The sequence below is a fragment of the Dipodomys ordii genome, unplaced genomic scaffold, assembly GCF_000151885.1.
Source record: "Dipodomys ordii isolate 6190 unplaced genomic scaffold, Dord_2.0 Scaffold105, whole genome shotgun sequence".
Classification (NCBI taxonomy): domain Eukaryota; kingdom Metazoa; phylum Chordata; class Mammalia; order Rodentia; family Heteromyidae; genus Dipodomys; species Dipodomys ordii.
In genome coordinates, this window is record NW_012267321.1 from 319,404 (window position 1) to 332,779 (window position 13,376).

The 13,376-nt window shown below is 53.7% G+C and overlaps 2 protein-coding genes across 2 annotated transcripts in view; both read left to right on the forward strand.

Annotated features, from left to right (window-relative positions):
- The first annotated feature begins 2,056 nt into the window (after window positions 1-2,056).
- Grwd1 (glutamate-rich WD repeat containing 1) lies at window positions 2,057-8,360 on the forward strand. Its single transcript, XM_013027863.1, has 7 exons — window positions 2,057-2,388; window positions 2,850-2,967; window positions 3,091-3,259; window positions 4,603-4,816; window positions 4,931-5,073; window positions 5,854-6,051; window positions 7,675-8,360. The coding sequence occupies exons 1-7, from the start codon at window positions 2,202-2,204 to the stop codon at window positions 7,990-7,992; spliced, it is 1,347 nt and encodes a 448-aa protein (XP_012883317.1). The 5' UTR covers window positions 2,057-2,201; the 3' UTR covers window positions 7,993-8,360.
- A 4,954-nt stretch (window positions 8,361-13,314) lies between these two features.
- The window catches only part of Kcnj14 (potassium channel, inwardly rectifying subfamily J, member 14), a 3,847-nt gene continuing 3,785 nt past the window's right edge, over window positions 13,315-13,376 (forward strand). The window contains exon 1 of the mRNA XM_013027561.1: window positions 13,315-13,370. Coding sequence (XP_012883015.1) covers window positions 13,315-13,370 — 56 coding nt within the window. The remainder of the gene's footprint in view (window positions 13,371-13,376) is intronic.

The window sequence follows — 13,376 nt, forward strand, 5'->3', positions numbered from 1 at the left end:
CACCGGAGACACCGGGGAGGGGACCTGGGCACCCGCAGGGGCTCCGCGCACTTCTCCAGCCTCGAGTCCGAGGTATGACGCGGCCCCCCCCTCACCCGGGAGGGACCGCCACCGCCCCCCTCGGTCAGCGCGGGCCACGGCCCGAGGGGCGCGCCACGCGGCCACGGACAGGACCCACGTGGGGTGGGTAGGAAAAACACGGACCTGGCCGGACCCCCACCTGGAGCCGTCTCCTCCTGCGACCCCCCCTCGCATCGGGGCCACCACGAGCCAGAGGGTATTTGGTGGCCCAAATCTCACCCAGCCCAAGAGCCGGGGTGGGGGGTGGGGGTGGAAGGGTCCAGGAGCCCACGCGACTTTTTATAAAACCCGATAAGGGCTTTTTAACGTCACCAGATGGGCGGGAGGTGTGGGGGATCACGCCACGCCCGCGCCACCTCCCCACTTCCCGGGGCCGTGGCCCCCGCATCACTGTGCAGCTCCCCCGGCCCCGGCCAGGCCTCCGGGGAAGCCCGTTTTTAAACCTTTCATCCATCGGGACTCAAAACTGTGAGACACATTCGCCAAACTGTGACCCCCCCAGACCTCGGCCCCGCCACACACACAAAACCCCTGACCTGACCCCAGACTGTGACTTCCGACACCTGAAATGGTCATCCGACCCCAGACTGTGCCCCGACCAGACTGTGACCCTTAATGTCAACCGTGACCTCCCCTCCCCTTTCCCTCCGTCGTTGGCTCTTCCCTCCTGTGACCTAAGGACCTGTCTGTCCCCTACGGAAGCCCTGCCTCCCCGACCCCCATTACGCCACCTTTTCTTCAGCCCACCCCCCTGCCCACCTCCCTAACAGGTATCATCAACCAAATCCTCTCCAAAGCCACCCCTTATTTATGACCCTTCAATAATGACCCAGCAGACCCCCCCCCCAAAAAAATAAAAGCCTCCTCCTTCCAGATCTCCAGCCGGGTCTGGGGCTGGGATGGGGACGGGAGGGTCTGGGAACCCACACTTAACCCATTCCCCACTCCCCACCATTGCAGTGTTTGGAATAAACCATGTTTTTATGCCTCCTCATTCCAAGCCTGAACTCGGTGTCTGTCTCTTAGTCCCCCCCAAAAAAAAAAAATCTCTGGAGGAAGCAGACTCTGAGAAAAGTCCCACAGGACAAGCAGAGATAGAACAGACTCTGACTGAAAGGGTGGGGGAGAAAGACTAAGGAAGAGAAGGTGAGAAGAGACCTAAGGAGAAGAGGGGTCAAGAAGGGAGCAGGGAGAACCCCCCCCCACACACACACCCACAAGAGTGGTGAAAAAAGACCCAGGATAGAAAATATTTAGGGATCAAACCCAGAGTCCCATTTCCTACGACTACAGGCAGCAAAGACTTGGCTTGCTAAATTCCTAACCTCCTGTTCATGCAAGGGAGGAGAGTGTGTGAGCACCCCAGCCAATCTCCACCTCTAGAATGCCGTTAATCTCACCAGAGGATCTAACATTTCATTGCACCAATTAGCCAACCCGCTGGTGCCGACGGTGATAAAAGAGCGCACCAAGCACTTGTAATAGCTCCCTCCAGAGGACGGACTTTCTGATTAAGTGCTCGCTGACCAGGGCTGTAAAGGGGACGCATGGTTAGACAAGTGACTGTCCCTAGAGGGTAGATTCAACCGACTAACTTACACTTAATGTCCAGGCTGTCTACAATGAAAGCACTTTGGAATAAATTAAAGCTGTCATAACAGGGAGAAGAGAAGAAACCAGTTTTATGGGTCCCTCAGGGAGCAAAATCCCGTAGTCTCCCCGCCAGTAAGCGCTCAAGTCTGCATACATGAATAATTAAGTGGAAAGATAGCCCTGGGAATCAAGGGGGGGGGGCGGAGGGAGACCGGCTGGGAACGCTAGATCTGTAAAACTACGACTCCCAGGAAGTCCTGCCACTGTCGCGCGGAAGAACGCCTCAAGGTCACGGGGCTGACACCTTTTCTCCGCACCTAGAGGCTTTTCTCTCGCCGGACCACCACCACAGTTTTAACCTTTAGCTCTTCAGTTCTCCATCTCTCCCCCACAGTTCTCCATCTCTCCCTCTAATTGGTGGGCCGAGCGGTTTCCGAGGTAACCGCGTACTGGTGGGCGGGTCTTTGAAGAAAGGCAAGACCGGAAGTGACGCTTTTATCTAGCGCCGTCGGAGACAGGATTCCAAAATGGCGGCGCGCAAGAGCCGGCGGCGCACGTGTGAAACCGGGGAGCCCATGGAAGCCGAGTCTGGGGACACAAGTTCCGAGGGTCCAGCCCAGGTCTACCTGCCGGGCCGGGGGCCGCCGCTACGCGAAGGGGAGGAGCTGGTTATGGACGAGGAGGCCTATGTGCTGTACCACCGTGCGCAGACTGGTAGGGCTGAGGGTCCGGACTCCTGGGTCCTGAGGAGGAAAGGGGACAGATCCTGGGAGTTTGTTTTTTCTTTTACTTCATTGCTTCCTTTTTTGTGCCTATCCTGGGGCTTGAACCCGGAACCTGAGCGCTGTCCCTCAGCTTTTTTGCTCTACCACTTGAGCCACAGCTCCACTTGTGGCTTTTTGCTTGTTAATTGGAGATGAGTTTGGGTTGGCTTTGAACCGTGATCCGCAGATCCCAGCCTCCTGAGTAGCAACGATTACTCGCTTGAGTCCCTGGTGCCCGGCCTGATCATGGGATTTCTAACTTTAGAGCTGCTCAGGACCAAAGAAAACAGAGAGAAAGCTCTCGTCTAAGGGCGGTGACGTCACGCAGGAGACAGCTGGTCTCTGAGGGAGTCAGAGGGTGACTTCTGTCCTGACCTTAATCCATCCCTGCGTGTGCTTTTCCTCTCTTAGGTGCCCCCTGCCTCAGCTTTGACATAGTCCGAGATCACCTAGGAGACAATCGGACAGAATTCCCCCTTACCCTTTACCTGTGTGCGGGGACCCAGGCAGAGAGTGCCCAGAGCAACAGGTGAGTGAGACCTCAGCTTTCCCAGACCCAATCCTGATTGCCTACCCTCAGCCCCGGGGTGACCAGCCCCCCTCCTCCTTAAACACGTTGGCATCCAGTGCCTGAGATCCCATACTTCCCCAGGCTGATGTTGCTTCGGATGCACAATCTGCACGGGACCAAGGCCCCTCCCTCGGAGGGCAGTGATGAAGAGGAGGAGGAGGAGGAGGAGGATGAAGAGGATGAGGAAGAGCGAAAACCTCAGCTGGAACTAGCCATGGTGCCTCACTACGGTGGCATTAACCGAGTTCGAGTAGGTATCCTCCCAAGGAGTCTCTGGCAAATATTTGGCATAGTTTTATATTTCCCATGTATTGTAGAAGTTTTCATTACACACTCGAAATATTTAGACTGTGGGGACTCTTTTTTCCACTGGGGTTTGAACCTATGTTCTTGGGCTTTTGACTGGTGTTCTACCATTTGAGCCATACCTTCAGCCTACTTTTAAAAAAGTTTTTAGCAAGGGACAACCCTACTTTCTGGTCATTAATTGGAGATGAGAATCTTGGATTTGTCTGCCCAGGCTGGCTTCCAACCTCCTGAATAGCTGTGATTACAGGTGTGAGCCACTGGATGGCTTTTTTTTTAAATTCACTTTTCTCTTAGGTTAAATGGTATCAATTATAAAACTTCATCTGATGCTGCTGATCTGAAAATAAAATGGAATATGTAATAGCATCTGGTGGTAATCTGAGATGTGTGGGTTTTGTTAAATCATTATTCAGGACCTGATTGGAGGCTTTTGCTTGTTTTAGGTTGGATTTGGCCTAATGAGACAAGGTTTTGATACGTAGCTCAAGCTGGCCTCTTCCTTCCTCCACCCCTTAAGTTTCTGGGGTTAGAACTCATGCTTGTTCTCTCAGCTTGCTTACTGAGCTAGTACTCTACCATTTGAGCCATGCCTCCAGCCATAGCTTTTTACTGGCTACTTTGGAGATTTTGTTTTGATATTCAGTCAGGGTCTCATAATCCAGGCTACCTTTGTAGCCTTAGCTACCTCAGAGCTGGAATTAAACCACACTTAGCCTTTAGTTTGCTTTGAGACCAAGTCTCAAAGTAACTTTACCCAGTCTGGCATGGAATTCTCATTTCTCTTGCCTCTGCATCCTGAGTAGCTAGTATTACAGGTGGGTACCACTATACCCAAATGAAGTAGCTTGTAGCCAGCCTAGGTTTTGGCTGTTAGGGAGAAGGAACAAGTCAAGAATGAGTCCCAAAGTTTTGGGCTCTAGGTGAAGAGGGAAGGAGTCCGCTCAGGTGTCAGGCTGGTGGGGGCAGTGGTGTCTCCTAATGAGCACACAGAAGCAAAGTGATGGGAGGACTGAACGTTGAACCCTCCAGCCTCAGCAAGGTTACCAGACCAGGAGCCTGAGGCCGCTGGACTTTACAGCCTTGATTCCCAGCCTCTTTGAGCTTCATCCTCTTGCTCCTCTGCTTCCATCTCCCACTGCAGGGATTTGACCCAGTCTCTCAGTCCCTCTGGGAGCTGTGGGTCTGGCCCTGAGGATGGAAGGAATGGCTCTGCTCCTCAAGAGTTGTGGGGATGTGTTCAGCACCTTGAGCATCCTCTCCTTGTTCATGCACCCCTTTCCTCAGGTTTCGTGGCTGGGCGAGGAACCTGTAGTTGGAGTGTGGTCAGAGAAGGGCCAGGTGGAGGTGTATGCGTTGAGGCGACTTCTGCAGGTGGTAGATGACTCCCAAGCCCTGGCAGTCTTTCTCCGGGATGAGCAGGCCCGGGTGAAGCCCATCTTCTCCTTTGCTGGCCACATGGGCGAGGGCTTTGCTCTTGACTGGTCCCCCCGGGTACAAGGTAAGTCCCTTTGGTTTGTACACTGTGCAGGGAAGTCATGGGAAGTGGCATCTGCAGCAGGCCAGACCTGAGAGAGGGCAGTGAGCTGTAGCCTGATGTCATTTCCTGGCCCAGGTCGCTTGCTGACCGGGGACTGTCAGAAGAATATCCACCTCTGGTCACCTACAGACGGTGGCTCCTGGCACGTGGACCAGCGACCATTTGTGGGCCACACACGCTCTGTTGAAGACCTGCAGTGGTCACCAACTGAAGACACGGTGAGGGAAGGCTGGGAGCTGGATGCTGGGCTGATGGAAGTAGGCTAGGGACCTGGAATCTGGGGTCTTGGAGAAAAGTGGGCTGAGCTAAGGGCATGGGAAAGATTTAGTTTTCAGTTTAACATCTAGGCAGGGAGACATTATAAGAGAGAGGACCAAGAATAGTAGTACACACATGTAATCCCGGCTACTGGGGAGAAGGAAATCAAGGTCAGCCTAGACAAAAATTTAGCAAGGCTTCATCTCAACAAATAAGCAAGGCATGATGGTGTGCATATACAATCCCAGCATATTCAGAGAAGAGGTAGTAGAAGAATTGAAGTCCGGGCTGGGAAGGCGGCTCAGTGGTAGAGCGCTTGCCTTGCATGCATGAGGCCCTGGGTTCGATTCCTCAGCACCACATAAGCAAAAAGAAAAAAAGCCGGAAGTGGCGCTATGGCTCAAGTGGTAGAGCGCTAGCCTTGAGCTGAAGAGCTGAGGGACAGCGCCCAGGCCCAGAGTTCAGGCCCCGCGACTGGACCAAAAAAAAAAAAAAAAAAAAGAATTGAAGTCCAATGCCAGCCCTGGTCAAAAATACTAGACTTTATCTGGAAAATAACTGAAGTAAAAACTAATTAGGGGTGTGGCTCAGGTTGTAGAGCACCTGCCTAGCAAGCATGAGTGCCTGAGTTCAAATTCCTGTACCACCAAAGAAGGGCAGAAAAGGGTAGAACCCATCAACCACTAGTTCTGATTTGGGGGTTCCACCTGCATCCTTAGACTTCACTCCGTTTTGCCTAGGTATTTGCTTCCTGCTCAGCTGATGCTTCCATTCGTATCTGGGATATCCGGGCAGCCCCTGGCAAAGCCTGTATGCTCACTACTGCCTCTGCCCATGATGGAGATGTCAACGTCATCAGCTGGAGCCGCAGGGAGCCTTTCCTACTCAGTGGGGGTGACGACGGGGCCCTCAAAGTCTGGGACCTGCGGCAGTTCAAGGTAATCTCCTGTCTTGGACAACTGTCTTGGACAACTCTCTTGCAAGGCAAGCGCTCTACCACTGAGCCACCTTCCCAGCCCCATTGGACAACTCTCTTAAATGGCCTAGTTGGTCATATTCACCAGAACTGGGAGTGCATCTGGGATTGGAGTCCCAGTGCCTTCCTCATACAGATGAGGAAACTGAGACTGGGAGAGAGAAAGGGTGTGGCCAGTGTGGAGCCCTTCCTCCATTCACCCTGTGAACAGCTGAGGAGCAATGATGCTAGGGGCTGGAGGCAGCTGAGACTATAATTTCCATATGCTCATGGGGCTGATGAGTAGCTGGCATTAGGGCCTGTGGGCTCACGAGCTCTCAGGAGTTGTAGTTTGGGGTTTGTGGGGATTTTTTGTTTTGTTTTGCCAGTCCTGGGGCTTCTCACGGCCTGGGCACTCACTGTCCCTGAGCTTCTTTGGCTCAAGGCTAGTACTCTACCACTTGAGCCACAGAACCACTTCTAGCCTTTTCTGTTTATGTGGTTCTGAGAAATCAAACCAGGGCTTCTGCATGCTAGGCAAGCACTCCACCACTAAGTCACATTCCTAGCCCCTGTTTGTTTTTTGGTTTTAAATTTTATTTTGTTGTAAAGATGCTGTACAGAGGGATTACAGTTACATAAGTAAGGTAATGAGTACATTTCTTGTCAAACATTGTTATTCCCTCCTTTGTTTTTTTTTTTCCTACTATCTCTTCCCTCCCTTGTTTTCTTTTTCTTTCCTTTTTTTTTGGGTGGGGGGGCATCCAGTCATGGGGCCTGAACTCTGGGCCTGGGAGCTGTCCCTCAGCTCTTCATCTCAAGGCTAGCATTCTACAACTTGAGCCACAGCGCCACTTCCGGCTTTTTTCTTTTTGCTTATGTGGTGTTGAGGAATCGAACCCAGGGCCTCAGGCATGCAAGGCAAGTGCTCTACCACTGAGCCACCTTCCCAGCCCCTTCTTCTTTTTTTTTTTTTTTAAGACAAGGTCTTGATAGATAGTTCAGGCTGGCCTGAATCTCACAATCCTGTCCTAGACTTGTGAGTGCCAGGTTTATAAGTGTAAACCACGGTGCCTGACCATAGCTAAGCTAGAAGTTGACTAGAGCTGAGAGATTCCTTAGGCAAGGGACTTGCAGCAGTGTCTTGGCATCTGCTGTCCCTTTGGACAAAGCCTGGGCTCCACCTGGCTCTGTTCCTTCTGCATGGCTGTGTCATCAGCTCTGTATAGGATCTTCCCTGGGGAAGCTTCCAGACCTTCCTGCTGCTATCCATCCAGCAGCCTCTGGGGCTGTTAGACTTCAGTCCCCCACTGCCTTGGCACTGTGGGTCTCTGGAGTGTCGGAGGCTGCTAATCTGCCCCTTTAGAGCCTCAACTTTGCACACAGCCAGTAGAGCTGTCATTACCTCATCCTTTATAGCAAAAGAAACTAAGGCACACCAGAACCAAGCAGAGGCAGGGCTGCTTTGCAGGCGAGATCACCATTCCCCGCAGCCCCAAGGACCAGACACCTTCCCTACCACCTTTGCTCTGAGTTATTTCATGTTTGGGGGGTTGGAGGGTTCAAGGGGTGGCCTCCCAGGACTGACCCCCATCTTCTCCCATAGTCGGGCACCCCAGTGGCCACCTTCAAGCAGCACGTGGCCCCCATTACCTCCGTGGAGTGGCACCCCCAGGACAGTGGGGTCTTCGCTGCCTCGGGTGCAGACAACCAGATCACGCAGTGGGACCTGGCCGTGGAGCGGGATCCCGAGGCAGGGGACATGGAGGCCGACCCCGGGCTGGCAGCGCTGCCGCAGCAGCTACTATTCGTGCACCAGGGAGAGACAGACCTGAAGGAGCTGCACTGGCACCCGCAGTGCCCAGGGGTCCTGCTCAGCACTGCCTTATCCGGCTTTACCATCTTCCGTACCATCAGCGTCTGAGGCTGCCACCTAGAGTGCACTGGCTTCCCCAGCCAAGCTGTAGGGCGTGCGGCCCCGGCAGCCAGCCCCCCGGGAAGGGCTTGTGCTGCCCACCTCAGTGAGGGGCTCTGGTGGGTTTGTGTTTTCCTGAAGGACAAAGACCCCACCTGTCCCCAGACTTGGATGGCCAGGTGTGGCCTGAGGCACACTTCTGACTTTGCCCTCTGTCCAGGACCCAGTGTCGATGGCCAGTCTCCCCAGAGACTTAAGGGGTTTTGCCACAGCTGCCCCAAGATTGGGGTGTAGGTTCTGCGTCTGGCCTGTTGGGTATGGGCCCAGGGCCCCTAGGAGTCAATAAAAACCCAGCGTGAGGCCCCATGGGCAGATGACAAGCCTGGCCTTCTCGCCTGGTCCCTGGGAGGAGAGCCAAACCGGGACTTGGGGAAAGTTGGCACCCAGCTGTCCCCCGGCTGCCAGACTGGCAGCCACGGGACGTCCTGTTCCACTCATCCCAGCCTCAGCCTGGTGGGTGCCCCACTCTGCCGTCTGAATCACTGTGTGGAGGTGGGGCTGGCTCCTGTAAGGGGTCCCATTGTCACCGGGGCCCCACCTCACTGATGTTTATCTGGGGGCCCCAGGCCCCCTTTCTATATCCTCTGGGTCATCTCCCTATTCCTTGTGGCCTCTAAACCATGGCATCTCCATGGCTCCCTGCCGCCCAGCCTCCGCACTGACTCCAGCCTGCCTGGGCTGCTGCCCAGCGCCCTGCCTGGGCTGCTGCCCAGCGCCCTGCCTGGCCCGCCTCCTGCCTCCGCCCCCCTCTGCGGCTCAGCCCGCCCTGCCCCGCCCCCCTGCCCAGCTGATCCTCTGTGGCTCAGGGCAGGCACCCAGCGCAGCCCCTCCTGACACCTGCAGAGGCGTCCGGCCCTCAGGCCACTCAAAGGAGCCCCCAGCACAGGGCATGGGGGTGGGCTGCCCCGCCAGGTACGTGCCTCCCTCCACACACATCCTCCCCTCCGTAGGCAGCCTGCCCCAGGGCCACCCACCTCCCTCTGTACCCACGTCCTCAGTAGTGGCTCCGGCCCAGCTCCCAGTCTCCAGCTGTGACCCCAGTTTTGTCACTCCTACTCCATGGCCCTGGCCTCTGCCGGGCTCTTCCCTATCTCCTCCAGTGGCTCCTAGTTCCCACTCTGTCCCTGATCCTCCCGGGAGCCCTTTGGTCCTCTGCTCCCTTAGGAGTTTCTGTCTGTTTCTGAGTTTGTCCTTTCCCCTCCTGTCCTCCTCCCTGACCCACCCCCCTTCCCTACCCAGCCAGGTCAGTCCCCTCTGAGCCCCTTCCCAATCTGGCACCCATTGAGTCCTGTGTTTGCCCTCCTGCCTGCTATGCAGACCCCACCCCCCTGAGCCACGGGGAGGGAGGGGCATCTGGGGCTCAAAAGGCAGTGTTGGTTTCAGGGGAGGGGAGGGCGGGATTCCTCCGCCCCAGATTAGACCGTGACTTTGACACGAAGTTGAAGCACCTTAAGCTCCAGCTCCTTTATATGGAAACATTAAGCTCCTCTCGCAGGTCAGGTGGAGGAGGGGTCAGGACTGAGCTCCTCTCCCTCCCCTCCTGCCTTGCAGAGGGGGCAGGGTGGGAGTAGGTCATGTTGGGTACCCCTACGCAGACCCCGATTGCCCCCTGCATGGTGGGCCAACTGTGGGCTCAGCCTGTTCCCCAGGTGTGACATGGGGTGATGCCCTTGGGCCCTCCGGCATCCTGAGCAGTTGAGGTGAGTGAACCATGGGATGTGCGTCAGCGGGTGGCCGAGACTGGACCTGATCGCAGCTTGTGGTGTCTGAACACCCATGACTGTGTGACTGGGTTCCCCAGGTCCTGCTGGGATGCTAATGCAGAGTGGGGTGGGGGGGTGGCAGTTTCAGAAAGGGGTGGTACAGCCAATTCAGGCTGCAAATCTGCCTGGGGTTGATGGTGAGGAGGGTCCAGGTACCTCGGCCTTGCTGTGAAGTGTGCCTGCCATCCTTGATATACACACACACCCATGGTTGGATTGTCATGGGGCTGGGAGAGAGGGTGCAGAGCTTCAACAGGGAACCTTGTTGACTCAACCACTCATCCCAACTCAACCATTAGATGGGGCCCCAGGACTTGCCAAGGACCCTGTGGGGTCTGCATGGAGTTATTTAGTCTCAGCCAGATCCCACTCTGCCTCTCCCCTCCTTTCTAGGAGGAGGCTGAGATTTCTTCCCCAAACTAAATGAGAGGAAAGGCAGGATGTGGTGGCACATACCTGTGATCCCAACACTTGGGAGGCTGAGACAATATAGTGAGTTCAAAGCCAGGCTGGGCTACATAGCCAGTCCATCTTTTAAAGGAAAAATTGTAGGTGGCTACTGGTGGCTCACATCTGTAGTCCTAGCTACCCAGGAGGCTGAGATGTGAGGATCATGGATCAAAGCCAGCCTAGACAGGACTATAAGACCCTTACAATTCGCAAAACTGGAAGGAGATTTGTGGCTTAAGCCATGAGTTTAAAAGCTAAGGAACAACACCTAGGCCCTGAGTTGAAGTCTTAGGACTGACCAGCACTACAAAGAAGAAGGGGAATGTGGCTTAGTGGTAGAGTGCTTGCCTCGCATGTATGAAGCCCTGAGTTTAATTCCTCAGTACCACGTACATAGAAAAAGCTGCAAGTGGTGCTGTGGCTCAAGTGGTAGAGTGCTAGCCTTGAGCAAACGAAGCTCAGAGACAGTGCCCAGGCCCTGAGGCTCAGGAAGGGTTTCCGCCTGCCACTGTCCTGCAGCAGCTGAGTGGCCAGGCCAGGATATACCCCACAGCTGCCTGATTCAACAAGCCCAGTCCAGGAGCCATTCCAGGACTCACTTCAGACGTCAGAGCCCATGGATACTCCAGTCCCTTGTATGAAAAAGCATCCTGTTTCACATATTGCTGGTAGTCCTAGCTGCTCAGGAGCTGAAGTCAGGATTGTGGTTCAAGACCAGCCTGAGAAAAAATGGGGATGAGAGGAGATTGATGAACAGGTGACATTAATCAAGATGCAGTGTATTCATAAATCTTGGTTGTATGCTAATGCCTCTGTACAACTACATAAAAGGTTGGGTTTTTTTTTTTTTTAATAAGGCTGGCACCAGTGGCTCATGCCTGCAATCCTAGCTACCCAGGAGCCTGAGATGTGAGGATCACAGTTCAAAGCCAGCGCAGGCAGACAGGTCTATGAGACTCTTAACCTCCAATAAACCATTCAGAAAACTGGAAGTGGTGCTGTGGCTCAAGTGGTAGAGTGCTAGCCTTGAGCTGAGGGACAGCACCCAGGCTCAGAGTTCAAGTCCCACAACTGACAGAAAATAAAGGCTGGTCATGGTGGGAAACCTCTGTCATCTCAGCTATGTGGAAATAGTGAATAGGAGGATCTCAGCCAGCTTGTGTAGAAGACCCTATTGGAAAACAAGGAAAAGGGGGTGTAGGGTGTCATAATTCCTTGTCATGGGAAGGCCAAGTTCAAACTCAGCACTGACACACACCAAGTATGCTGTATCCATTTGTCCTTTCTACCATGTTTGTGACGGTCTCTGTGTAACCCAGGCTGGCAGTGAATTCATAATCTTCCTGCCTATAAACCTCAAGTGCTTGAATTACAGGTGTATAACTGACACATCTGATTTGTGCTGAATAGAAATTTCATCACCCAGTGGATAGATATCTAGTGTCTGTCTTTGCCCTTAGGAATGAATGTGTACACACTCCCAATGGACATTTCTCATTCTTGGGTAGAGAGACAGGTGAAATTCAAGGCATACAGGAAGTCTGTTTAAGGAGCCCTGTAAGAAATTGCTAGTGGTAGGCCAGGTGCTGGTGGTTCCCGCCTGTAATCCTAGCCACCCAGGAGGCTGAGATCTGAAGATCACAGTTCAAAGCCAGCCCAGCCAGGAAACTCCATGAGATTCATCTCCAATTAACCACCAGTAAACCAGAAGTGGTGCTGTGGCTTAAGTGGTAGAAGCACTCACCTTGATCTGAAAAGCTCAGGGACAGTACCTAAGCGCAAAGTTCAAATCCCACGACGGAAAAAGAGAAATTGCCAGGTTCCACAAAGGCTACACAATTCCTAGTCTCTGGGTAGTGTAAGATGACGTCATGTCCACATCCACAGGCATATTCATGACCACCTCTTCTACTGCAGTCCCTCGTCCCTGGGTGGTAGGTTAGAGCCTGTGTGTGGGCCAAAGGCTTTTGGTTTTACTTTGTTGGTACTTACTGTTGAGTCCAGGACTACTACCGAGCTCTACTCTCAGCCTCTGTGGCTAAGATTTGCATTTCCCTGATGATTGTTGATGCTGTGATACTTCTCAAGTGCTCATCCATTGGGCATTTGCACCTTTTCCTTGGAGAAATGACATTCCTTTGCCTGCTTCGTTTTTCCAGGACTGAGGATTGGGCCTAGGTCTTGCACAAGTACCCTACCATTGAACTCTTTCCAGTTACACCTATACACACATGAGTACATACAAGTATACATACATACACAATTTTTTCTCTGTGGTTACATAATTACATACTTTTTGGCACTATGTGAGTTTGAACTCTGCCTCAGGCTTGGTAGGCAAGTACTGTACCACTTGAGTCATAAACCTGGCTCTGGAATTTATGAATTCTTTTTGTCAGTTGTAGGGCTTGAACTCAGTGCCTGGGCCCAAATCCTGGCCCTTAGCTGTTTTTTGTTCAAGGTTGGTACTTTTCCACTTTGAGCCACACCTGCACTTGTGTTTTTTTGGTAGTTGATTGGAGATAAGTCTCACAGACTTTCTTGTCCAAGCTGGTTTCAAATCTCAATCTTCAGATCTCAGTCTCCCAGGGCTGTTGGTTGATTTTTTGTTTGTTTCTGATTGTTTGGTCCATCCTGGGGCTTGAACCTGGGACCTGGGTGCTGTCTGAGTTTTATTGCTCAAGGCGGGTGCTCTACACTTTGAGCCACAGCGCCACTTCTGTTTTCTGGTAGTTCATGGGGGATGACAGCCTCACAGACTTTACTGTCAGGGCTAGCTTCGAACAGCAATCCTCGGATCTCAGCCTCCTGAGTAGCTAGGATGACAGGCAGGAGAGTCGCCCGATTCTAGGAGAAGCTGGGATTACAGGTGGGTGGTGCACCACCACACCCGCGTTAACCTTTGGAGGCCCCACTTGGTCAGTGCAACCTGCCGGTCCTTCCTCCGCCGCCGCCCTTAACCGGTGTCTTCTCCCTGCAGGACTGGGGCGCCTGCCCCCTGCTAGGCCACGCGGAGGAGGAGGAAGAGGAGCAGGAGGACGGGGTTCCCCCCCGCCCCATGGGCCTGGCTGGGGCCCTGCGCCGCCTGAGCGGCGCGGCGGAGCCGGGGTCGGGGTCGGG

Bases quoted from the DNA above. Each gene is read 5' to 3' on its own strand.
- Grwd1 (XM_013027863.1), top strand. From the start codon at position 2,202: ATGGCGGCGCGCAAGAGCCGGCGGCGCACGTGTGAAACCGGGGAGCCC. The intron at 3,260-4,602 runs GTAGGTATCCTC...CCCTTTCCTCAG, and splicing joins GTGGCATTAACCGAGTTCGA to GTTTCGTGGCTGGGCGAGGA. The intron at 4,817-4,930 runs GTAAGTCCCTTT...TTCCTGGCCCAG, and splicing joins CTGGTCCCCCCGGGTACAAG to GTCGCTTGCTGACCGGGGAC.